At 59.5% G+C, this 22,182-nt stretch overlaps 2 protein-coding genes across 16 annotated transcripts in view; one reads left to right on the top strand and one right to left on the bottom strand.

Annotated features, from left to right (window-relative positions):
• The window catches only part of CA2H19orf44 (chromosome A2 C19orf44 homolog), a 22,011-nt gene extending 18,817 nt beyond the window's left edge, over nt 1–3,194 (top strand). For 8 of the 11 annotated variants that reach the window (XM_045492422.1, XM_045492424.1, XM_045492426.1 and 5 more), the window contains 3 exons: nt 860–1,026; nt 2,414–2,639; nt 2,783–3,194. In XM_045492422.1, the coding sequence (XP_045348378.1) occupies nt 860–1,026; nt 2,414–2,639; nt 2,783–3,018 (629 nt within the window). In that variant the 3' untranslated portion in view covers nt 3,019–3,194. Of the gene's footprint in view, nt 1–859; nt 1,027–2,055 lie in introns of all 11 variants that reach the window. The other 3 variants (XM_045492431.1, XM_045492433.1, XM_045492432.1) reach the window with 3 other exon arrangements.
• On the bottom strand, nt 3,136–22,120 carry LOC123605475 (calcium homeostasis endoplasmic reticulum protein). 5 transcript variants are annotated; one of them, XM_045492421.1, is made up of 17 exons: nt 21,908–22,120; nt 21,425–21,598; nt 18,022–18,206; nt 16,749–16,886; nt 16,281–16,432; nt 14,515–14,626; nt 14,311–14,400; nt 12,474–12,735; nt 11,511–11,686; nt 9,358–9,793; nt 7,900–8,138; nt 6,770–6,903; nt 6,085–6,171; nt 5,672–5,815; nt 5,472–5,588; nt 4,894–4,988; nt 3,136–4,624 (listed from the first exon to the last, which is right to left on the bottom strand). In XM_045492421.1, exons 1-17 carry the CDS (start codon nt 21,930–21,932, stop codon nt 4,431–4,433), a joined length of 2,760 nt encoding a protein of 919 aa, XP_045348377.1. In that variant the 5' UTR covers nt 21,933–22,120; the 3' UTR covers nt 3,136–4,430. The 5 variants fall into 5 exon arrangements, with proteins under 5 accessions (XP_045348377.1, XP_045348373.1, XP_045348376.1 ...); XM_045492417.1 differs by having other exon boundaries at nt 12,318–12,735; nt 21,908–22,043; XM_045492420.1 differs by having other exon boundaries at nt 14,515–14,659; nt 21,908–22,043.
• Nucleotides 22,121–22,182: the final 62 nt, after the last annotated feature.

The following is a 22,182-nucleotide window of genomic DNA, read 5'->3' on the forward strand; positions in this document are numbered from 1 at the left end:
AGCTTCCATTTTTCAACATATTTTGAATTTAATTAAAACTTTTATTTTTATTTTTAATTGTATTTTTCAGTTTACTTATTTATTCTTGAGAGAGAGAGAGAGACAGCGCACGCAGGGAAGGGGCAGGGAGAGAATCCCAAGCAGGCTCTGTGCTGTCAGCTCGATCCTACGCACCATGAGATCGCGACCTGAGCTGAGACCGAGAGTCAGACGCTTAATCGACTGAGCCACGCAGGAGCCCCTTTAATTGTATTTTTAATTTTAAGTATTTTAGTTTTATGTTTAAAGATACATAACAGGATTTACCCTCTTACCCATTTCTTTAAGAGTTTATTCGAGACAGAGACGGCACAAGTTGGGGGAGGCAGAGGGAGAGAGAGAACCCCACGCAGGCTCCGCACTGTCAGTCAGTACGGAGCCCGACGTGGGGATGGAACTCATGAATTGCAAGATCATGACCTGAGCCGAAACCAAGGGCCAGGACGCTTAGCCGACTGAGCCCCCCAGGCGCCCCTCCTCTTACCCGTTTTTCAGTGACCAGCTCAGTGGTGCGAGCAGGATTCACATCGTGCGGTTGCAGAACTTGGGGTTTCCTAGACTTCTTCCCGCGGGTGGGACGTTTAGTTGAGGCTTCCGCTTCTGCCTGGGAGCCGAGCATCCCACGTGCAGCTCCTGAGGGTCCCACACAAGCCCGCAGACAGCAGTATTTCTGGTGGCAGCACTTCCAGAAGGCAGCCCCCCTTGGCCCTGCGGGGACGCTGCTGAGCGTGGGGTGGGGGTGGGGGGGGTGGGTGGCCCAGAGCCTCACCCTTGGGGAGACAGGCGGGCAGGTGGGCGGAGTGACACGGAGCTGGTACAGCCCTGACAGCTTACAGCCCGGCCGCGTTGGCGCTCAACGACATGCTGAAGCAGCAGCTGAGCCTGACACAGCAGTTCGTGGAGGCCAGCCGGCACCTGCACATGTCCCTCCTGCAGTCCCTGGACCGAGACTCCTTCCACTACCACACCCTGGAGGAAACCAAACAGGTGACCGCAGCACACACCCCCTTCCTGGGAGAGAGGGCAGGGGCCTTTGCACGCGAAGGAGGACAGGGCTCAGCCCGGGCAGCAGGGACACCGTGGGCCCAGTCACCTACAGTCCTAGGGAAAGGAGCTGTCCTCGTCCTTGGCGAGAGCAGTATGGGACGGGGGCAGCGAGAGGCAGCCTGGCGTGGGCTGCGGCTGGCTAGGCTGTGTGTGACCTTGGAGCAAAGGGGACCTCCTCGGTGGGGGCTCCTGTCCCTCTGCAGACCCGTCCCCAAGCTCTGCCCAGTCCTGTGGGCTGAAGTGCCAAGACTGTCACACTCACCTCTCGCTCCCCCCTAAATTTAATTTTTGTTCGATTGTAAAAATTTTCTTCTCATTTTGTAAAAATTTTGTTACAGAGGTAGGTAATTTATAAAGCCCTCCATAATTTCAGAGAGAATTCGATATTCTTTAGATTTTCCCTGTGTAAAGTAGGAACATTATGTATGAAGTATACAATATTATGTATGTTTCATACTATATGTTATATATAGCATACTAGGTATTAGATATGATAATGTTTCTAGAGATGGCATCACACCACATGAACTTCTGCACGGTCATTTCTATCCTTTTATCCACAAATATCTTGCTTTGTAGTTCTTAAAACTAAGGACTTTGGAACAAAATGGTCACAGCGTCATTATAACACCCAAACCAAATGAACTTTCCTTATTTTCTTAGTATTGGTGGATATCCAGGGGTAGATTCCCACTTGGCTCATGCAAGTCGAACATTTTGTTGCTATTTGTTTCTTCAGAATCCAAAGCCTGTACATCAATGTTTGGGGTCTTTTTAGCCTCCTGATTAGGGCTTAGGGCGGTGGTTCTTGGCTCGGAGCGGCATCAGACCCCGAGGGCCACCAGGGTTCCGCTGGCAGCAGAGGTGGGCCTGGGAGCGGGTGTTCCCCCTTGTGCCCACAGGGGACCCACTTTGAGAACCCCTGCTTACGGGTTTCCCCTGCCCCATCTCTTTGATGTTTCCTTGCAGTTCATTTGTTCAAGTAAACAGGTAGTTTCTTCGACGGTTTCCCGCATCGTGGACTCTGATGATCACACCCCCACGGGGTTCTTTGACTTCAGTTGATCATACACACCGATTGGTGGGATACAGCTGAAGTGATCTGACCATGTCACCTGCCTGTAGCCCCCCGTGGCTCCTCACGGCCTGCTCTGGGCCCTTCTGTCCGCCCCGTGTGCCCTGAGGGCGCCCCCGGTAGCCCCACTCCCCAGCTCCCTCCACCCCCAGCCGTGGTCATGCTTCCCTCAGACCCAGCAGTCAGGGCGCATCCCTCGCAGGTGCCTTGGCCAGAGCCTGTCTGGGTTTGTCTCTCCTCTTCTTTCCACAGCATTGTCACGTGGCTTCGCGTCATGGTCTTTTTCTGCCCACCTGCCCGGGAGCCATTGGGGACGGGTGCTGCCTCCAGCACCCAAAGCCTCAGTGGACTGAGGTGGTGGTGGTGACGGCCCCCTGTCCTCTGCCCCACAGTACATCAGGCACCACAGGCCTGCCCCGCTGTCCATGGAGGATGCCCTGGAGGAGGTGGAGGAGGAGCTCTGGGGACCGGAGGAGAGGCGGGATTCGTGGGTTTGAACGGACAAGCAGGTCCAGAGCACCGGCTGCGACACACGTTGGTTTCCAGGGGACAGTGGCGGGGGGCAGGCGGTGCCGAGGACTCACCCGCGTGGAATCCCAGCTCCAGCCTTCTTTAGCAGAGTAGTGGAACTCGCCCGGCCCCCGAGGGGACGCGCGGGCCGGTGGCAGTGGCCCCACGGGTGGAGTGGTCACCACTCACGGCCGGACGGAGGACGCCAGCCTGTCGGGAGCCCCGCGGAGCGGCTGTGCCGGCCGGGTGCTGGCCGCCCAGTGAGCGGACATAGACGGGAGGGACCACAGCCCCGTCTGCTAAGCAGGAGCCCGGGCCAGGTGTCCACGCCGGGCACACCCACATGAGGCGCCAGGGCAGCTCCCGACCTGACCGCACGACTCGGACGCAGTCTCTGCGTTCCAGGCACGCCTGCTCCCGACTCGGCTGGAGCACACTTCTGACTTGAACACGCAGAGAAGAAGGTCTTTAAAAAAAGTTTTTATTTGAAGGCAAAACAGTAAAATCCACAAGAAATTGTTAACAGCACGTGTTTACGTTTTATCCTGAATCAGACACGTTTGAACAATTCACAGCTACAGGAAACCTAGAACAAAATCAAATATTTTATCACATCAGGTTGAAAAGTTGGAGAGGACTTTGCATCTTATTGAAAAGAATTTTTCAAAAATGTTTCTGTACAAATAAACGGCACCGCACGAGCTGCCCACAGACGCCAAGCGTGGCCTGTCCCACGCCGTCCCCAGCGTCGCCCAGCAGACCCCACTCCCTCCTGGCCTCACCTCCCTCGATGGTGGTGGCTGTGGGGGGGAGGGGGGCAGCAAGGGGAACGAGGAGCGGGAGGCACAGCCAGGGGTCTCTCTCCACACCCTGGAGCGGAAGGTCCACGCAAGCGCTGGTGTTGGGTTCCTCTAAGTGGAAAACACAGGCCGAGACGCTAAGGGTACAGACTCTCCGAGGGTGTCATTCTGGGACCTGAAGGTGCCTCAGGTCCGTGTCCTCAGAACCTCCGTTTCTGCAGGTACAGCAAACGGCTGACGTTTGGGGAAAAAATGTCAACGCAAACAACTAAAATAAATGAACTAAGGGCCAGCACGTCTCAGAGGAATCGGGTTTCAAATTCTCACTGGGATCCTCTTAGAGCAACATTCCCTTCTCCAAAACTAAAGACCTGGAGTAAAAACGAGAAGAACCCTGTGTAACTTTGCAAATCAAAAAGGGTTTTTCTGTTTGGAACCAGCGCCTGGCCTGAGCTTCCCCATCCACCACACGTCGGCGGGGCACAGGCGGGCAGGGCCGGCTGGCCCCACACCCGCTCCCAGGCTGCCGGGCCGCTCGCCCAGGGCCTCTCCTCCACACGCTCCTACTGGTTTAAGCAGAAGCTCAGATCTGCCCGAGGGGAGAGGTGCGAAACAGCCGTGCCTTAAGATGTCAGGGATTCTCATCCAGGGGTGGAGGGTCTCGTGTTTCTCACTTCGCCGTCAAGGGAAGCAGGCTCTGGCCGCGCGGGCCCGGGCATCTCCTGGCGGGGTCGTGCTTCTACGTTAGAGCGGTTTGCAGGCGGGGCCCGGGGCCTTCCAAGCTATCGAGCGTGGTGCTCGTCACTAGGCAGGCTGTGGCCTTCCTTCCTTCTGCCGCTCCCCAGAGATGGAGGCTGTGTGAGAACTGAGCTGTCCCTACCATCTGTCACTGCCAGTAAGCCAGGAAGGTCCCGGTGGCCAACGCGGTGGCCGAGGCGTGGCTCCCGCCCGCAGAGCGCCTACTTGCACTCGTCCCTGGCCTTCATGCGGGCGATGAAGGAGTAGCTCTTGTTCCTGCGGTAGTTCTCGTAGGGGTCGTCCAGGGCCACGCCCACACCCTTGTACTGGTCCCACTTGTCCCGGACGTCCCCCCCCTTGATGGGGTCCTGGATCCCTTGCTCTTTCACGCCGAGGCCACCAGATCCACTCCAGCCTTAAGAAGAAAGGGGGGAGGGCGGTTATAAGCCACGAAAGCCGAAATTTGGCACATTTATGTGTGAAGTGAAACAGGACTCCGTGTGCAGAGCTGAATGATGTGCACGTGTGTGGTCGGCAAGCGTGTAACTGATGAGGTAAGAAAGAATGGCCAGCAAAAACCGCAGGCTCGCCCTCTGTAGAAGTTCTGGCAGAGAGCCGGAACCTTCTCTGGCTCCCCAGCCCCAAAGGCCCAGAGCGGGTGGTGGTTCTTCCCAGGAACCTTACCCATTTTCACCAGCATCTGATGTCCTTTGTTTTCTTCCCCGAGCCTTGAATCAGGAATAGGAGGTGCTGAATTAGAACCCAGACCAGCCGAGGAACTAAAATTAAGACAGGTTACGTTTTTTAAAAACGAGCGGATACATTTATTGGAATGAAAACTCTTAGAATATTACAGCGTGTGGCGTACGCGAAGGTTCACCAGTTAGGAGGACACACACACACATCCTGGGTCTCTATCATTCTTCTTTGTCATCTTCGCCAGCCAGGTAGGGGGGCTCCCTAAGATGGCCCCTGCCCCACGGCGAGCGGTGAGGGCAGGTCACACGGAACCCCCAGAAGGGTCAGACACAGCCCAGGCGCCACCTCAGGCTTTACAGCGTTACCACAAAAAAGGCAAGAGCGTGGTGTGAGGCGAGGCGGTGCCACTGTCACCGCGCTAGAACTCGGGGTCCCCGAGGTGCCACCTCAGCACGGGCCACCGGGAGCACGTCTTCTAGCGACAGGTTTCAACATTCACAGCAAAGCATCAGAGGGTTCCAGCGCTACCAGCGGCCACTGGACAGTTAAGACAGAAATCTTACGGCGGGGTGGGGCTCCTGGACCGCGACCGGCGTCTCCGTCCCGGGGAGTAGGACTTGGAGCGGGAGCGGGACCGTGAGCGGGAGCGGCTCCGGGAGGAGCGGGACCGGCTGCGGCTCCTGCAGGGAGGACAGGGCGGGCGGTCGGCGGCGGCCACGGGCGCCACAGAGGGGCCTCGGTCCGCGGGCGGCACCCTGCCTACCTGGAGCGGGAGCGGGAATAGGAGCGGGAGCAGGAGCGAGATCTGGACCTGGAGTACGAGCCCGAGGACTTGGACGACCTTGAGTTGGAGCGGGAGGAAGAGCGCCCTCGGCTCTTGGATCTGCTCCGAGACCGTGAGGGTCCACTGCAGGGAGAGAGCTGGTGAGCGGCGCCCCCGGCTTTCAGGAAGACCCCGGGCAAACCTCTGGTGCTGGCGTCTCAGGTTTAACTTGGGCCTCGCGTGAAAAAACCCCCAGGCCCGGGCAGGGGCCGGACTGGCCTCCCTCTGCCCCCTGCCAGGGGGAGACGGGCCAGCCTGGGGCGGGATGTGACAGCGCGTCTGCCCAGCCCAGGCAGGGCCCCGCTGTAGTTTGGGGAGGCAGGTGGACCGTGAGCGGGCCCCCGTGCGCTCACCTGTTCCGCTTTTCCTGGCCCTTCCTCCGCCGCGCCCGCATCTTTGCTCGAAAGAACTCATAGAGGCCGTTCTGCTCCCAGCCTTCGCTGTAAGACACAAGCCTTCCCGTGTGACTCCGTGCGCCTCCCTCCCGCACCCAACTGGGGAAAGTTCACGTCCGGGTGTGCGGCCCTCCCTTCCCTTGTTCATTCGGACACTGAGCAGGGTCCCTCACCCGGGTGAGCAGAGGCCGCCCTTCGCACGGGGAAGTGGGCCGAGAGGCCGGGCCTCCCACTGGGAAGCAGTCAGGCTGGGCTGCACGACCGGCTCCCATGCCTTTTCCACATCAGCGTTTCCCCAAACAGCTCAAACGGCTGTTAGGGCTTACGATGTTCCTAACAGGGAACCTGGAGCTCTGACTCCCAGATGACAGGCCTGTGGCCCTGCAAAGGGCAGGCCGTGAACTGTGAGATCACGAACTGACCCGAAATCAAGAGTCAGACGCCCAAACGACCGAGCCACCCAGGCGCCCCTACGCCTAGCGTTGTATAGGCCACCACTTTCCTCACCTGGACCTCACACTACCCTGGGCAGAAGGCGTGGAGTCTTTCCCATAAACGAAACTCGGGAGAGTCAGGTCAGGAGAGGGGACAGGGGCCACCCTCCCATCACCAGCTGCATCCCCAGTCTCCCTGAGCCCCGTACCTGTTCCTGGGCCTGTCGTGGGACGGAGGGCTGTAAAAGGCCTCCACAGCCGCCAGCAGCCTCTCACTGGGCGGCATGGGGGGTGGGAGGCGGATGTCTTTTGGGTCCAAAGGCTTGTACTCATGGTCTTCCAGCTGCAGTGAAGAACACAGGTGTCACGCACGCCAGCCAGAACCCCCATCAGGCCCACCCAGGGTGCTGTGGGCACTGGGGAGTGGGGTGGGGGACACAAGGGCCTGGTCTGATGAAGGTCACCCCGGGCATGAGTGTTCCTCATCCTGTCCTCGAGAAATCCCACTAGGGCTGCGGCCACACCAGTCATCTGATCCCTTAATGAGGCGGTTGAGGACTTTTTGGAGACCAATAAAGGCCAGAGTTCTCCCTCCAGAAAACACGTGAGACACAATCTCCAAGGTGAGATGATGGAAAGGCCCCCTGGTTCACCCACAGACATGATGCAGATTGCAGATACGGCCAGACTTCTGCCCTGTGCCCCCAGCTCCTACCCCAGGGCCCCCTCCCCGGTCGGAGCAGCATCAGCCCGAGCCAGGGAACCCCCTCGCCAGAAACCAGGTCAGTTTGCCGCCCCCTTCCGCCCCGGCACAGCCCTTCTCGACTGCCAGTCTGACGGGGCCTCAGAGTAGACGAGAAGTGGCTCCTCTCTCAGCGCATCTCTTGAGCGGTTCGCAGCCCGACCTTGCTCCCCTTGCCCCCCACCCCCACCCCCAGCGCTGCCCCTCCCTGGATTTCCTGTGGGCCCAGTTCAGAGGCCACACCTTCTCTGAGAAATCCCTCTGCTGTCAGCCACTGGACAAAGTGGCTTCCCAGGGCCAGGGTCAAGAGGGCTGCACCTCACACCCAGCCTGGCCCGCTGCTCATGGCCACAGAACTTGGGGCACCGGGAGGGGAACGTGGAGGGGGCAGAGGAGACACGGGCCTTGCTCATTCTTGCCCCAGGGATTCAAGTCCAGGTAGAGGCGTTGGCTTGGACACATTCCCACTGACCGCTCAGGCTGGCCGGGCATAGGGAACCAGAGGGAAGGGGCCCCGGGCGGCAGCATTTGTAGCCTGCGGGGAAGCGGCTCCCACTACTCACATGCACGAGCAGGTGCTTGCCATGGTGACCTTACCTTCACGAGGGGCGCCATCAGCCCGGCAGGCAGATCGAAGTAGGGCACGTTGGGGACCAGGCTAGGGTCATCATGGTTGATGTGGGGAGGGCCCTGTCGCCGCATGTGGGGGGGCTGCCCATTGAAGCCGTGGGGAGGAGGGCCAAAGTCGGGGTGCTGGGGCCCACCCCAGGGTGGGTGCTCGTTGATCCCAGGATGAGGCATGCGGTGGCCAGGGTGGTGGTGAGGGGGTCCCATCTCTGCAAAACAGAAACTCCTCTCAGGCCCGCTGGGGGTCGTGATCTGGGTGGCGCTGACAGCAAAAAACTGAAATCTACAAGGTGATGAGCGCCCGCGGAAGGGGGTCCAGTGAGGGAAAAAGATGCCAACACCTGCTCGTGGGCAGCCCTGCCCAGCATCTTCTCTCCAGCTGCTTCTCGCTATCTGGGGTGTTGCAGCCAGGTGGGGAGGATCTGGGTTCAGGGGGACCAGTCCTGCACCCACACCAACACCCGTGGGCTCAAGGCAAAAACAGGGAACCATAAGGGAAATCACAACATTGTAGCAACATTATGGGCTGAATTGTGCCTCCCCACCCCAGTACCCCAGGATATGACTGTTATTTGAAGACAGGGTATTTAAAAAGGTAACTTTCAGTGAGGTCCCACAGGCAGGCCAACACGACCAGCGTCCTGATGAGGCGAGTGGGACACAGGTACACACAGAGGGAGGCCGATGTGAAGACGGGAGAAGACCCCCTACTCTCACAGCCCCCAGAGCGGGGGTGGGGGGGCGGGGGGGCAAGACGCCCGGTGCTTTGGTACAGCCCTGGGGAAACCTGTACTGGCCATCAATGTGCTCAGTGGTCCCAACTGAGTTTAGGGTCAAGAATGAATTTTAAAACAAACATAGAAGCAGCGACAAAGTAGAAATCATTTTTTAAAAAGAGAAATTTAACTAGAGATTCTTTCCAAAAAAAAAAAAAAAATTGGCAACGAACTAGAAAAGCTGGTGAAAACAGCCAGACAAGGAAGCGGGAAGGGGCACCACGTGCCCACTGTGAGGCTTGGGAGCCACTTTGCTTCCACAAACCCCCACATCCTTCCTCACGTGCAGTACGGACAGACGCAGCGCCCTCTTCCCAGGCTGTGTGGGAAATGGGAGCAGGACTTCCCACCCTGCCAGCCAGCCGGCTGTGTGCCACATGCCTCCACCAGGGCCGCCAGCCTCTGCTCGTCTCCCCACCTTCCCGAGGGTCCGGCCTGGGCTTCCACAACATCCCGTGACCCTCTGCTTGTCACCTTGACTCAGGGGACGTGCCAGGTCCCGCAGCAACGACCCTGAGCTGCGCCATGAGCCCGCTCAGGGGGGCGATCCGTGAGGCGCCTCCTCTGAGCAGGGGACGGGAACGAGGGGCAGGAGAGGGAGGGCGTGTACGGGGCCGAGGACAGCCCCCACGGAGGGCGCCTTCGCACTCACCGGCGGGGAAGTCCCCCTGGGGGTAGTCGAAGCGGTGGGGGTAGGGCGGCCGCTCGAAGGGGTGCCGCGGGGGAAAGTCGTCCTGCATGAAGCGAGGTGGGAAGCGGTTGAAGTTGTGGGGGTGCGGCGGCTGGTTGAACTGTGGGTGCTGCTGGTGGGGCGGGAAGGGTCCCCGGAAGTGGGGCGGCCGCTGCATGCGGAAGGGCGGCTCGCGCTGGCCTCCGCCCCATGGAGGCTGCTCGTGCTGGCTGTTCCAGGGGCCCTCGAACTGGCTGTTCCAGTTGGGGTCGGGCTGGCTGTTCCAGGGCGCGTCCCGCTGGCCGTTCCAGCCGGGGTCCCCACGCTGCTCGCCCCACATGCCCTCATGGCTGTTGTTCCAGGGTGGGCAGTGGGGCGGCCCGCCCTGGTGGTGCGGGTAGGGGGGCTGCTCGGGAGGCTGCAAGGCAAAGGGCGGACGTGAGCCCCCCACGAGGCCGGGCCGGCACCGGCCAACCGCTCTGCGGCACTGGCCTCCGCCCGTGGAGGCGGCCCGGCCCCGACCTGGTGCCACCTCCTTCCCTCTGCCGCACGGCGGACGCCGTGCTGCCTGGGCACACCCCGGGCTCACGCTCCCAATGCTGCCCCCGCGTCTCAGCGGAGGGGGCTCCCTGTGCCCGCATCCGGGCCGGGCAGGCCCCGGGGCCGCACGACCACCAGACACAGAAGCCGGCGGATGCCCTCTTGTTCCCCCACCCCTGGGTGCTTGCAGAGCAGCTGGGCCCGGGGACGCGTGGCAGCGGATGCCTGCTCTGAGGACACTCCCTTCCCTGTCACTTCCCCTCTGCCCTGCACGGTCCTCTGGACCCCCTCCCGTACGAACTCAAATCCTGTCTCAGGGTCTGCTCCCGAGGGCCCGTTCCAGGAAGTGTCTTCCTGCAGGGGGAAGAGAACATGAGCTCTGGATCTCACCCAACTGCTGCTGTGAGGCTGAAAACGGGGCTTCTAACCCCAAACAGGGCCGAGGGGGGATGTGCCCAGGAGCACGACCAGAGGGCCCATCTCTAGGGTCACAGCTGGGAAGCTCCGTTGACCGCCAGCACAGAGCGGGCCGAGGCTGCACCACACGCTCAGGTCTTTCAAGAAGTCAGAAAGAGCCAGACTTTAAACGTGGGAATTACTTCAAAATGTGTAAGATACCACGTGGGCAGGCCAGGCCAAGCGTGTCGCTGCCTCTGGGCAGACCCTCAGGGAGGTGGCCCTCATCACGAGCCCATCCGCCAGTCCCCAGCGAGAAGGTAGAGCCTGGAGACACTGAGGGCTTCTGTTTTCCACACCTACAGAATGGGGACAAGAACTGTTCCCTCAGTAGAGGGCACCCATAAAACGCCCGATGGCACACGGCTCACAGCTGGCACCCAGAGGTGCGAGCCGTCTTTACGGAGATGCCCAATCTTTGGTGAAATTAAATCTCTTGTCCTGAAGCTGGGGTGGGGGATGGGGATGCAAAGCCACAGACACCGCCCCCCCCGGCCGTCAGTCCCGAGCTGACTCCCTCCCACCCCCTCCACAGAGTCCCCTGGCAGGGCTGCATCCATTGGGGGCCGCGGGACATGCCTAAAAGCTCTGTCTAATCAGATCCAGTGACCAGAGAGCAGGCGGATCTTTCCAGTGTTTCCCAGTCATGCGAAGCTGGATGAGATGACCCCAGCCTAGAAATTCTGACCCCAAGGAACCAGAGGCAATGGGCAGCATCTCTGCCCCAGAAAGCACTGCCAGCCTTCCGTTTCTGACCTTCCTTTTCTATGCAAGCACCATGTTCTTTGCAGGGTGACAAAATGTTGGCACTGTGCTAGCTGAACCAGTTAAGGGGGCAGAAACCATTCACCTGGCTGTACTCAAACCCTATGAAGCTTCCCAGCCCTCACAGAACACAGGGTCCTGTGCTCCTAAGGCGGTAAGGTAGTAGCAGGGATGGGTGTGAAGAGCTGACTTGCCTTGTTCTGCCCCTGCCCCTCAGGAACGTGGGGCTGGTCTCTCTCCCCTACCCGCTCAGCCCCAGGGCCGTGCTGCAGAATCTCAGGTTTCCCCAGCAAGCCGGGAAAAGCCCATCGACCCACACAGGACAGCGCCCACCCCCCGCCCCCACCCCCCCTACCGCAAGTTTGGGAAAATACCTGCTGCTGGCCCCAAGGAGCCACGGGATGAGGCTGGTCAAACCACGGGGGCTTGTTAGGTGGGATCTGATCGTGGGGTCCAGGGCCCCGGGGGCCGGCAGCGGCAGGATCCTGGACTCCCCCGGAGGCATCGTACTCAGAGGAGCCAGGCATCTGGATGGGAGGCTTGCTGTCATCTAGAGCCAGGCAGGAAGGTGGTTAGCAAGGACAGCAGTCAGCAGGAGGTGTCGCCCGAAAAGATGTTCAGCGACCACTGCGGGACCAACCCAGGCAGGGCCTTTACCTCTCAGTAAACTCCTGCTGTGTGACCCCACTGGAAAGCGATCGCCTACAGGACGGCAGTGAGGAGTGGGGGGGACTGACCTCACACACGACATACCCCCTCCTCTGAAAGCCTCCCAACACCTTAACTTCTGCCCCATCTCTCGTTTGCTCAAAAATTCCCACTACTGATTTTTATTAAATGCCCTTTCTACATCTTGTTGAAAGATCGTTCTTTCCCAGCTCATCTGTTATCTCCTGAGACTTTTTACATGTTGCACCATCCTTCCGCATTCCTGGGGCAAACCCTATTTGACCGTGATGTGCCTTTAAATACTTTGCTGGATTTCAGGTGGTAAGTAGTTCTGCATTTGTATTCAGAAGTGACGTTGCAGGACCTTTATCGTTCTTTCTCTTTGTCCATCTGATATAAAAGTTATTCTGGTCTCAAAAAATGATCTGGGCAGCTTTCCTCTCTCTGCGTTCTCTGGGGTAGTTCGTACAGGAAAGGAATCCTCTGATTTGTAAGGGTTTGGTCATATTCACCTGTGAAATCTCCAGGCCTAGTGTTTGGAAACAGGTTAGAATCTGGCCCTGGGACTGGGCCCGGTTTGGGGCCCACGGAACCGGAGTCCTTCTCTGCGGGAGAAGGCTGCCTTCCTGAAGCTGCCTCCCGGGGTGGGTGCTGAGGGAGCCCCGTACCAGGCTGGGTGGTTGGCGGGATGGCAGGGGTGGGTGTGGGGGCCGGAGGCGGGGCAGGCGGCGGCGGGGTGGCCTTGACTTCAGCTTCCATCTGTGGCATTTGGATCTGCTGCTGCTGCTGCTGCTGCTGCTGCTGTTGCTGCTGCTGCTGGGCCAGGCTGTTGACAAACTCCTCGTGCTGCGTCTTGAGGGTCTGGATCTGCTGTTGGAAAGCCAGCTGCACCGGCTGGACCACCGAGGAGTACTCGTTGATGAGTGTCGCCTGGCAGAGAGAGAGGAGAGCAGCCGGCGCTCAGGATGGCAGCCTCAGGGCTCGCTGCCTCGGCCCAAACCTTCTGGAGCAAACCCTGGAAAGCCCCTGGAATCTGGGACAGTGCCTTGGGCAGTGAGGCCCAGGAGCCCGGAGCAGGCAGGCAGGTGACTGTCACATAACAGTCTCGACAAGCACAGAGACGAGAATGTTCGTTGCAGTTAAGTAAATCCCTAGTAAAGGGAACGAGCCTCGACAGCCATGTCCTTGGCTGTCACACAACTGTTAAAAACTCAACACTGAGGGGCCCCTGGGTGGCTCAGTCAGTTGAGCAGCCAACTCTTGATTTCAGCTTAGGTCCTGGTCTTACAGTTTTGTGGGTTTGAGCCCTGTGTCGGGCTCTGCACTATGAGCCTGTGATTCTTGCTCTCCCTCTCTCTGCCCCTCTCCAGCTAGCACTCTGTCTCTCTCAAAATAAACTAAAAACAAAACAAAACAAAACAAAAAGCCAAAAAACCAACAACAAAAAACCCACCAACACTGACAAAATTCTAGGTTATGGTCCTTACTCGCTACACAGCTCTGAGCAAGTCACAACCTCCCTGAACCTCAATTTCCTCATCTGTAAAATGTAACGGTATTGGGACCTACCTCCAGGGATTTGAGGGAGAACTCGGTGAAATAACACATGCAAAGAGACTAGGGCAGCACCATGAACATGAGCTGTTGTCACCAACTCAGCAGGAAAAAAGCAGTTAACGTCACCGACCGGGTGTTTTATTTCGCGACAACAAAAAATGGGAAAGCGTTTTTAAAAGTACACCACGCATTTGCTCCTCCTGCCTCTCTGAGCATGAAAGATTCTCCCCTGCGGGGAGGTGGCATTCAAGACCACCAAGAGGACACAGCCAACACAGCTTCTGACACTCCCACCACATCTCTGCAGAAAAACGCTACCTTTCGGCCCAAGGGAGGGGGTAGGAGCTCTGCTTTTTCTTCTAGCAGCTGTGGATGCGGCAGCGATGCCGGTGCCACGGTAGAGGTGACCAAGGACACCCGGCTGGTCCTCCCCTCCCGGCCCCGCACCCCTGTCCTCAGAGAGGAGGCAGACATGCACGTACGGGGCACGACCACGACGGCTAAGACTGCCTTGAGGCTCTCTGACGCTTCCGTTGTGCGGAAGCCAGCCCGGAGGACCGGCGCCAACAGGCCAGAGACTGCCAACAGCAGGGCCTGAATGGGGCAGCCCGGTCGCCAGAGCACCAGGGAAAAGGCAGGCGGGCTCGGCGGGCAGGGGCTCCCTGGCTACTGTGGACAGGGCGGGAGCCCCCACAGGCTGCTGTTCAGAGCCCGGCCTCCCACTGCTCACCACCGCCCCGGAGACACGTGCAGGAGCCCAGTTTTGGAAGACGCCACCCAGCCTCTGAAATCCCCGCCCCACCCCACCAGCCGTTCCTGGCCCAGGCGGGGGCTGCGGTCCCCTCGACTTGTGGCAACGTGCTGGGGTCGCAGACGCCCCACCCTCCGGGCCCTGGGGGGGGATCCGCACCGGTCCCGGGGAGCGGCACGGGTGGAGGTGGCGCCCACCTGGTACTGGCCGAGCCCCAGGGCTGGGCTCTGTAGCTGCTGGATGATGGAGTCGTCAAAGTAGCCGTTCTTCTCCCAGAGCTGCAGGAGCTGGACGTGGGGGGAGGAGGGAGAGGCCGCGTCAGAAGAAAATTCAGCACCACCACCCCCTCTCCCCCCGCCCCCCGCCCCTCTCCCCCTGCCTCTCCTGGCTGCCCCACGTACCCGGGCGATCTTCTGCTGCTTGTCCTCCTCCACGGCCAAGAAGCTGGTGCAGTAGATGGGCACCACGACTTTCTGCAGGGCGGCCAGCAGCTCCCTGGCCTGCTTGCGCTGGCTGTGAGGGAGAGACCTTCCGCGCGTCAGGGCCCTGGGGCGGGACCCGGCCACGCGCCCGTTACCATTGCGGCTCCAGCCACAGCACCCTCTGCCTTCTCGGGACACGGGCCCCCAACCCGGCCGGGACGAGGGCTGGGCTCCCCACAAGACCTATGCTGGCATCTGGGCCCAAGTGACAGACGGACAGCAATGGGAGGAGGGAAAGAACAGCCTGGGGACCTTCAGGGCGAGGCCTGTCACCCTGGTCTCCTGATCAGTAAGACAACCCTTTCGCCCCGGTGATGGACACAAGGCCTGTAGGAACCCCAGCTGTCCGTGTGGCCTCACTCAGCCCTGTGCCCCCCTATGCACAAGGAGACCTTGGCTCGAGCTCCGCATCTCAGGAGGCAGAGGGAGCATGCTGGCCATGCCAGCCGGCCCGTCCTCACAACTTCCTAGGGGGCACTCTGTGTACATGGGTGTGGAGGCCCCTGTGGCTGTGAAGTTAGGTGGCAGAACCCGGTGGTACACGTTGCCTCCTGGAGGAGGATGCAGGGCAGAAGATGAGCAGCCCAAGGCCCTCCCAGCACCTAGCTCACCAGAGGGTGCTCCGAGAGAGCAGGGAGTGCAGCCCTGGGAAGAGGGACAGGGGACGGGGAAAAGGGGAGGGCAGTCCTGGGAGGAGGACAGGGCGCAGCACTAGGCTTCTGGACAGAGCAGAGCTCAGGAGGAGCCCAGAAACAGGGCCGTCTCTGCAGAGCTGCCCTGGTCAACACAGTGGCTGGTGAAAGCAGGAGAGCAGAGAAGGTTCTGAGCAGCTGCCTATTTCCCCACAGCAGAAAAATAATGGAGGGACGAAGCAGGGAGTGGCCGAGTGGTAACAGAGCCATCTGCCTGGCACAGGAAACAGGGAGCGGAGGGGCGGGGACCCAGACCGCACACTCGCGGCAGGAGATGGGACGAGATGGGGTAAGGGTCGGGAGGGAGGCGGGCAGCTTCTGCTGCTCTCGTGGGAGCCGTCCCCTTCAGCCAGGCCAAGCTCAAAGCCAAACTTGGCAGCCAGTCTTGACGGCTAAGCGCTAGCCTCACCAGTAATCTGTGCTTCTGCCGGTTTCCTCCCCAGGCCTGCTTTGGCTCAGGTGTCTGATTTTCTTTAAGTTAACCTTTGTCGTAAGGTACCAAAGAGGCTGTGCAGAAGTAAACGCTGGCCTGGCCTCGGGAGGGCTGTGTGTGTGGTGGGGGTGGGTTTCAGGGTGGTGGGACAGAGGGTAGCAAAGAGGACCCCATGGGAGGGACCTGAAGCAAAGCAGAGTCGGGCAGCAGGGTGACTGAGTGAGCGAGTGTGTGTGTGTGTGTGTGTGTCAACGAAGAGAAGCGGGCAGCTGACACAGACAGATGCCGAAAGGCACCCAGAAGCTGCCCGAGGAAAGTAAGGAGTCAGGGGACGGTGGCCTGGGTGACGTGAAGGGTCTAGGGAAGGGGCCAAGATGTAGGGGATGGTGGGGTGTCCTCCCGATGGAGGGCTCATGGCTCAGACCAATCCTCCTCTGGGGTCTTTGGACACGCGACGCCCACGGTCCCGGGCCAAGCCAAGCTACTGAGTGCACAACAGCAGCCCAGTAGAGGGCCAGAAGACGGGGGACAGGCAAGGCGGAGCCTGGCGGGGCCCTCACCAGTGGTGCAGCACGTCGTTGATCAGGTAGATGAGGTGCAGCCGCAACTCGAAGTGTGCCCCGTCGGCTGTGATGCGGTTCCGGAGGTGGCCCGCCATCAGCTCGCAGTGAGGAGGGGACTTGGCGTTGCTAAACATCCAGTTCTTCCCGGCCTGCAACAGCCAGGCCGATGGTGAGCAGGGAGGAGCTCCCCGCCGGGCCACACGCGTGCAGGCGCCCAGGAGGCCGAGGGCGGGCCCTGAGGGCGTGGCGTCCAAGCGCTCCGCTGCACACCCAGGCTTCTGCCTGCCTCGTGGCTCCCTCTCCCCGGAAGCAGCACACCTGCCCGCAGGGCTCGAGAGCGGAGACAAGGGGCAGATGGGGTTCCCCCCAGAGCACTGCCACCCTACGCAGGCCACAGGAGGCTCCCATCTCATCGGGAGCGCCAGATTCTGGGAGCACCCGCCCAACCCCCGCTCCCGCACTCACCGAGATGGCATCTTTGGTACACGTGTCGATGATGGGTTGAAGCAGGTTGTCAAACTCATTCATGTCCAGCTGGGTCTCCTCCAGGAGCTTCTGCATCTGCTGCTCCACCGCGTGGGCCACGGCCGCTGTCACCTGCTCCTGGGAGGCCAAGCAGGAGGGAGGCTGAGTGAGGAGGGACCTCAGCCCAGGCTGAGCCGGGCCCATCCACGCCCTGCCCCCAGCATCAGGAGGTCCTGTCCCTCACACCTGAAGCCCGAGACACGCATCTGGGACAGTCATGGTCACAGCCATGACCAGGGCAGGCAGGGAGAAGATAGAACAAGACAAAACGTAGCAAGAGAGGATATCTGCCCCCGAGGCGATGGATGGAAAAACGAACACCCAGAAGGGCAGCCAATCAATTCAACAAAAACAGAATGAAAACTGAGCGACCAGTGTGGACAAACAGTCCAAAGACAACACACAGTCACCGGTCAAGGGAAAAGAGAGCAACCACACAAGCAGTCGGGGAAACGGGAGTTAAAACGTGGCGCGGGGTCTCGCACACTAGATTCGCAGACCGCGAAGTGGCTGAGGCCCAGTGCTGCTGTGGGCTGTGCAGTCAGCTCAGGGCTGGCCGAGCCGGGCCACCCGGTCCCGGACGAGCTCTGCATGGGAACCGAGGGGGAGCGTTCTGGAAGGTTTTGTTTTCGGCAAAATGACAGTAGTTTTACATCCTGAATCTGGTAATAAAAATGGAGCTGGCGCTTCAGGTGTTTTATTTTTCATTCATCGTCTTTCTGGCAATTCGTCCTGCTGTACTTTGCCAAAAACTCAAACCGTGACAAATCAGGACCAAAGGGTCCTTCCCCGTGACAGCCTGGGGTGGCCTAGCTGGCAGGAGCTGGGGCCAATGGCACCAGAGGCCACCCGGCCTTCGAGCGCGTGGCCCCACTTGTGGACGTCCACCCCATCACGAAGGGTGTCTGCGCGTCAAAGAGCTTGTGGAATGACTTCACGAAGAACTGTGTCCCGCGTCAGGGGTCCCGCTAAACACACCCCAAGGGGTGGCAGCCCTGTCTTCAGTGCTGGCACATGGTGGCGGATTCTTCTGATAACCGTTCTTAGTCCCAACACACAGATGCAAACGCTGAGGCCCAGGCTGAGCTCCGGCTACCCGCCTCAGGACCAAGAGGGGAAGCAGGGAGGGCCCCAGGCCTCCTCGGGACTCCCCCCTCCTCCCAGGGCCAGCAGGGGAGGGAGGGAGAGGGCAGAGGAGGAGCAGGCCCCGTACCTGTCTGAGAGCTAACAGGTGCTGCTCCTGCTGCTGCAGGTTCCACTGGCTCTGCTGGATGAGCTCGTCCATGGATGGGGCTCCCTGGGCCGGCGGGATGGGCGCAGCCGGGGCCAGCGGGGGCTGCGGCAGGGGCGGCAGGGCCGCGGCCGGCTCCAGCTCTGGGGCCTGCTGCTTGCAGATGACTGGTGACAGAGGAGGAAAGGTGGCCCCCATGAGGAGGTGGCCAGGGCCCAAGCGTCCCCGCGGCTGCCCGTTGGGCAGCTCCAAGGCGCAGACACTTCCCCTCCCTATTCGAGCCATCCACAAGAGGACCCCCATGCTGCACGGCAGCCCCTCACTCTGAGCCCGGCTCCTCCCGCTCTGCCTTCAACTCGAAGGGCCCTAGTCCTGCCCTCGACCCTAAGGGCCCTCTTCTGTGTGACGTCACCTTGCCCTTCCCTAGCCTGCCATCCGGCCTTGCCCACTGGCCTTCCAGCTGAGACTGAGCCCATCACCCCCCACCCTCTCCACCCCTCACCCAGGCCCCAGCCCAAGTTGAACCCAGATCATAAACAGCCCCACCCCAAGGGGGGTCTCTCGTTCCCCAGCCTCCTCAGCAGTTTCTGTCTTTAAAAACTTTGTCTCACGCCTCCTCTCAACAACTTTACAGCTGAGGCTCATCTTTAATTCTGCGCCTCCCGTTTATCTCGTTCCATGGCGGTCTGGCTCTGCACCCCCCTCCTGCCAACCCCTGTGGACATCCTTCTTCAGGCCGGTGGCCCGGTCTCAGGTCCCAATCTCACTTGGCCTGTGTGGCTGCCCCCAGGCCCCGTTGTCTTTCTCTGCCTGACCCTGGGATGCTGGGATGCCTAGTTCCACCCTCTTCTCTGCGCGAGCCCACTGGGGAGCGTGACATGGTAACTTGAGGCTGCAGTTACGTTTGCAAGCCACGGCTCCTACCTGTTGTCACCATCCTGTATTCCTTGCACTGTGGATCTGATTACAGACCCAACAGCCCACGGGCTTTCCACAGGCACCTCAAACAGGCACATGTGTCCTCTCGCCGCATGCTCCACCTCTCCAGGGCCCTTCCCAGGCTCCGCGGCTGTCACAGTTAGGCCCACGCCCGAAGCCCAGGAGGTCTGGGCACTCCCCACTCCCTTGCACCCTACACTGATAGGTCACCCCGGGTAGTCAAGTCGGAACCTCCTACATCACACTCCGATCTGTGTCCCTGCCGTCACTGCTGTGACTCTGCTGTCACCTGCATCGCCCTTGGAACTGGTCTCCTGAGTCCAGTCCTGCCCTCTACACCTCTTCGAAATACCACAGCCAGAGTGCTGCTGGTGAAAGTGTGGTCCGAGGCTCAGCCCTTGGCGAAACCCGGACCGAGTATACAAATGGCCAACGATCATTCTGGCATCTTCATAGTGGCTTGATGGTTCGCAGTTCACTTTGTTGTATTTTGCAAAAGTACGCTTTCCACAACAGGTTGGGTTTTAAAAAAATGAAAAATACAATCTAATTCTTCACCAGAGTTTGTGAAGCGCCATTCTAGAACAGTCTTGGGGCTCACTCTTCTCAAACTACCAGGGTGAAGGGCCAGCTACACAGTGGCTAAGCCTGTTCCAGAACACAGTACTGAAATCCGCCAAGATCTCCCCAAAAGCTTCCAGAATTCCTGAGTCCCTGGCAAGCCAGCCCTCCGTCATCTGTACCCTGGCCTCTGTCCACTCCAACAATCCTTCCTTCTCTGGGTTTTAGCCACCCTGAGCTGTTGCTCCCTCCACTCCCAACCCTCCCTAAGGCTCTTTCCTTTGCCTAAACACTGCTCTCCTCTGTTTCCATCTGACGAACTCTGACATCCTCTTTAATCTCAGCAGAGATGTCGTTACCAGCAGAAGACATTTCCTGAGCCAACTTCCCCTGTTAGAAGCACTCCATCCTTCCCCCCCGTTATAATGCCAAGTCCCAAGCAGCCCCCAATTTCTGACAGTCCAGGGAGGGAGTGGGCTCCCTTGCAGGGAAAACAGCACCTCACCTCATGGTCACTTGGGCCAAAGCACTGTCCTCCTCTGCCTGGTTATGACACCCTCATAAATATCCAACTGGGACCCTAGTTCATGGATTCTACCCCTTAACCCTACTTGCCCCCATGCCCACTCCCTCTGACCCAACCTGCTGACCTAATTCAGACCTTACCATCAAATGCCCTGTTCTGTCACGTGCAGACCTCAATGGTCCCAGCCTCCATTCATGCTCCCTCCACCCTGTCCTCCACACTGGCCCCACAAACCTGACCCACCTCTCCCTTCTTTGAAACACTCTCGTGGCTTTCCACTGCCTGTAGCAGCTGTTTTCAAGGTGACGTGCTGGGGCTGATGAATGGTTGCTCCAAAACACTTAAGTGCATAAAACAATTTGCCTACAATTGCAGGCAAACTCCCACCTACACCTCAAACCTAACTCCTAACTGGCACCAAATGAAATACCGGAATGAGGGAGAAAATCCAAACTTTCCCCTGGTATTTATCACTCCAGCTCAAACCCTTCCCTCCTCTACACACGTTCTAGGCCCTAGCCATGGTGGGCTTCTCACAGTACTCTTATGGCTCCCTAAACACACCGTGTTTATTCAAGCCAACGCACATTTGCTGTTTCTTACCAACTTTTTATTGAACACCTACTACCTACCACGTATTATATAACACAACGCCCCAAACAAGGTCTGGTTGGCTTCAGGAAACCTATAGTCTTAGGAAATATACACGTTTCGATGCCTACCACTTGGCAACCCCCTACTTATTCATTTAATGTCATCTACAAGCTTGAAATGTGATACTAAACAAGACAGATGTGGGCTCTTACCACGTGGTGACTATTATTCAAAGGCCATTCTAAACCCATCTTAAACTCTTTGAGGGCAGGGCTGGAAGCCTGATACACAACTCAGTGAACATAAATAAACGGCAAATATCTGCCAAGAACTAAAACCCAAAGAACAAGTCTTTTAGATCTGGGCTGCAAACACCTGAAATGCACAAAAATCTTGCTAGACCCAAGAGTCCCACAAAGGGTTCTGGACACCTGCCACTAGGGTCCCAGTCCAGCCTCCATCACTTCCGCTCTGGAAAACACTGAAGCGCCCACTGTACTTCTGCTGACCTAAGTCGTCACATCTGCAGAACAATACAGAAATCCCTGATCCGGAGCCCAGGAAGAGGATCAATAACCTCGTTCTCTATTACACTCGGACCCAGCAGCCGCTCGGGGCAGGGCCCTGGGATCGTGAAGGCCGAGCTGCCCCATTTTCGGAGACTGAGCATGCGGCCGAAAGAAGGCGGTTTGTGGCAGAGCACGAACTGGAATCGGAGAAAGGAATCGCTTGGAAGGGGTGGCCTGAGAGCTGGAGAGAACTCACGCTGCTGCTGCTCCAGCGCCAACTTGCACTTGTAGTAACTGTAGAACTCGCCTCCGAACAGAAACGAGAATTTCGGGTTGTCCTTCTGCTTTTCCATCGTCATCTTCTCAAACTCGGGCCCGTTGCGAGCCACGAACTGGGCCAGCTTGTCGATGACATTTCGAAGCTCCTGGTCTGGAGGACGGAGAAAAGGCCACGCGGGGCGTCAGGGAGGACCGCCCAAATCCGGGAGCCCTGGCGTCCCAGCCCCCGTCCGCCGGGCCGGGGTCCCTGGGGCTGGGCCCCGGAGAGGCCGCCCTTGTACGGGTCCCGAAAGAGGCCACACGCGCGCCGGGGATGCGGGGACCCGCGGGAGAGGCCGCAGGCGAACCCGGGAGGCCGAGCCCCGCCCCCTCCTAGGCCCGGAAACCCCGGAAGGCGGGGCGGGCCAAGAAGGGATTCCGGGGAGAGAGAAACGGTCCCCGAGCCGAGGCTGGGCCTCACCGTCGGGCGGCAGGGGCATCTCCATGGCTCCGGCCGCAAGGAACGTCCTCCGGCGCCTCACGATCGCCCACCAGCCCCGTCTGCGGAAGCCGGCCGGAAGTGGCGCGAGGGAGCCGTTTACGGCTGGTCTCGCGGGCGGCTTCCGCCCTCCACTTACGGCCGTCGCCGGGAAACCGCGGAAGGGAGGGCAGAAGGCGGGCGGGAAGAAGCCGCGCGATACTGGTCGCTAGTGATGCGCACGCGCAGGGGCCTTCCCGCGCTTGCGCGGAGTGGGC

This window comes from Leopardus geoffroyi, chromosome A2, assembly GCF_018350155.1.
Source record: "Leopardus geoffroyi isolate Oge1 chromosome A2, O.geoffroyi_Oge1_pat1.0, whole genome shotgun sequence".
NCBI lineage: Eukaryota > Metazoa > Chordata > Mammalia > Carnivora > Felidae > Leopardus > Leopardus geoffroyi.

Excerpts from the sequence above, each read along its gene's own strand:
- LOC123605475 (XM_045492416.1), bottom strand. The coding sequence starts at position 21,932 with ATGGAGATGCCCCTGCCGCCCGACG. Across the intron at positions 21,599-21,907 it reads GATGCCCCTGCCGCCCGACG|ACCAGGAGCTTCGAAATGTC; the intron begins GTGAGGCCCAGC and ends TCCGTCCTCCAG. Across the intron at positions 14,660-16,280 it reads AACGACGTGCTGCACCACTG|GGCCCTGACGCGCGGAAGGT; the intron begins GTGAGGGCCCCG and ends GTCCCGCCCCAG.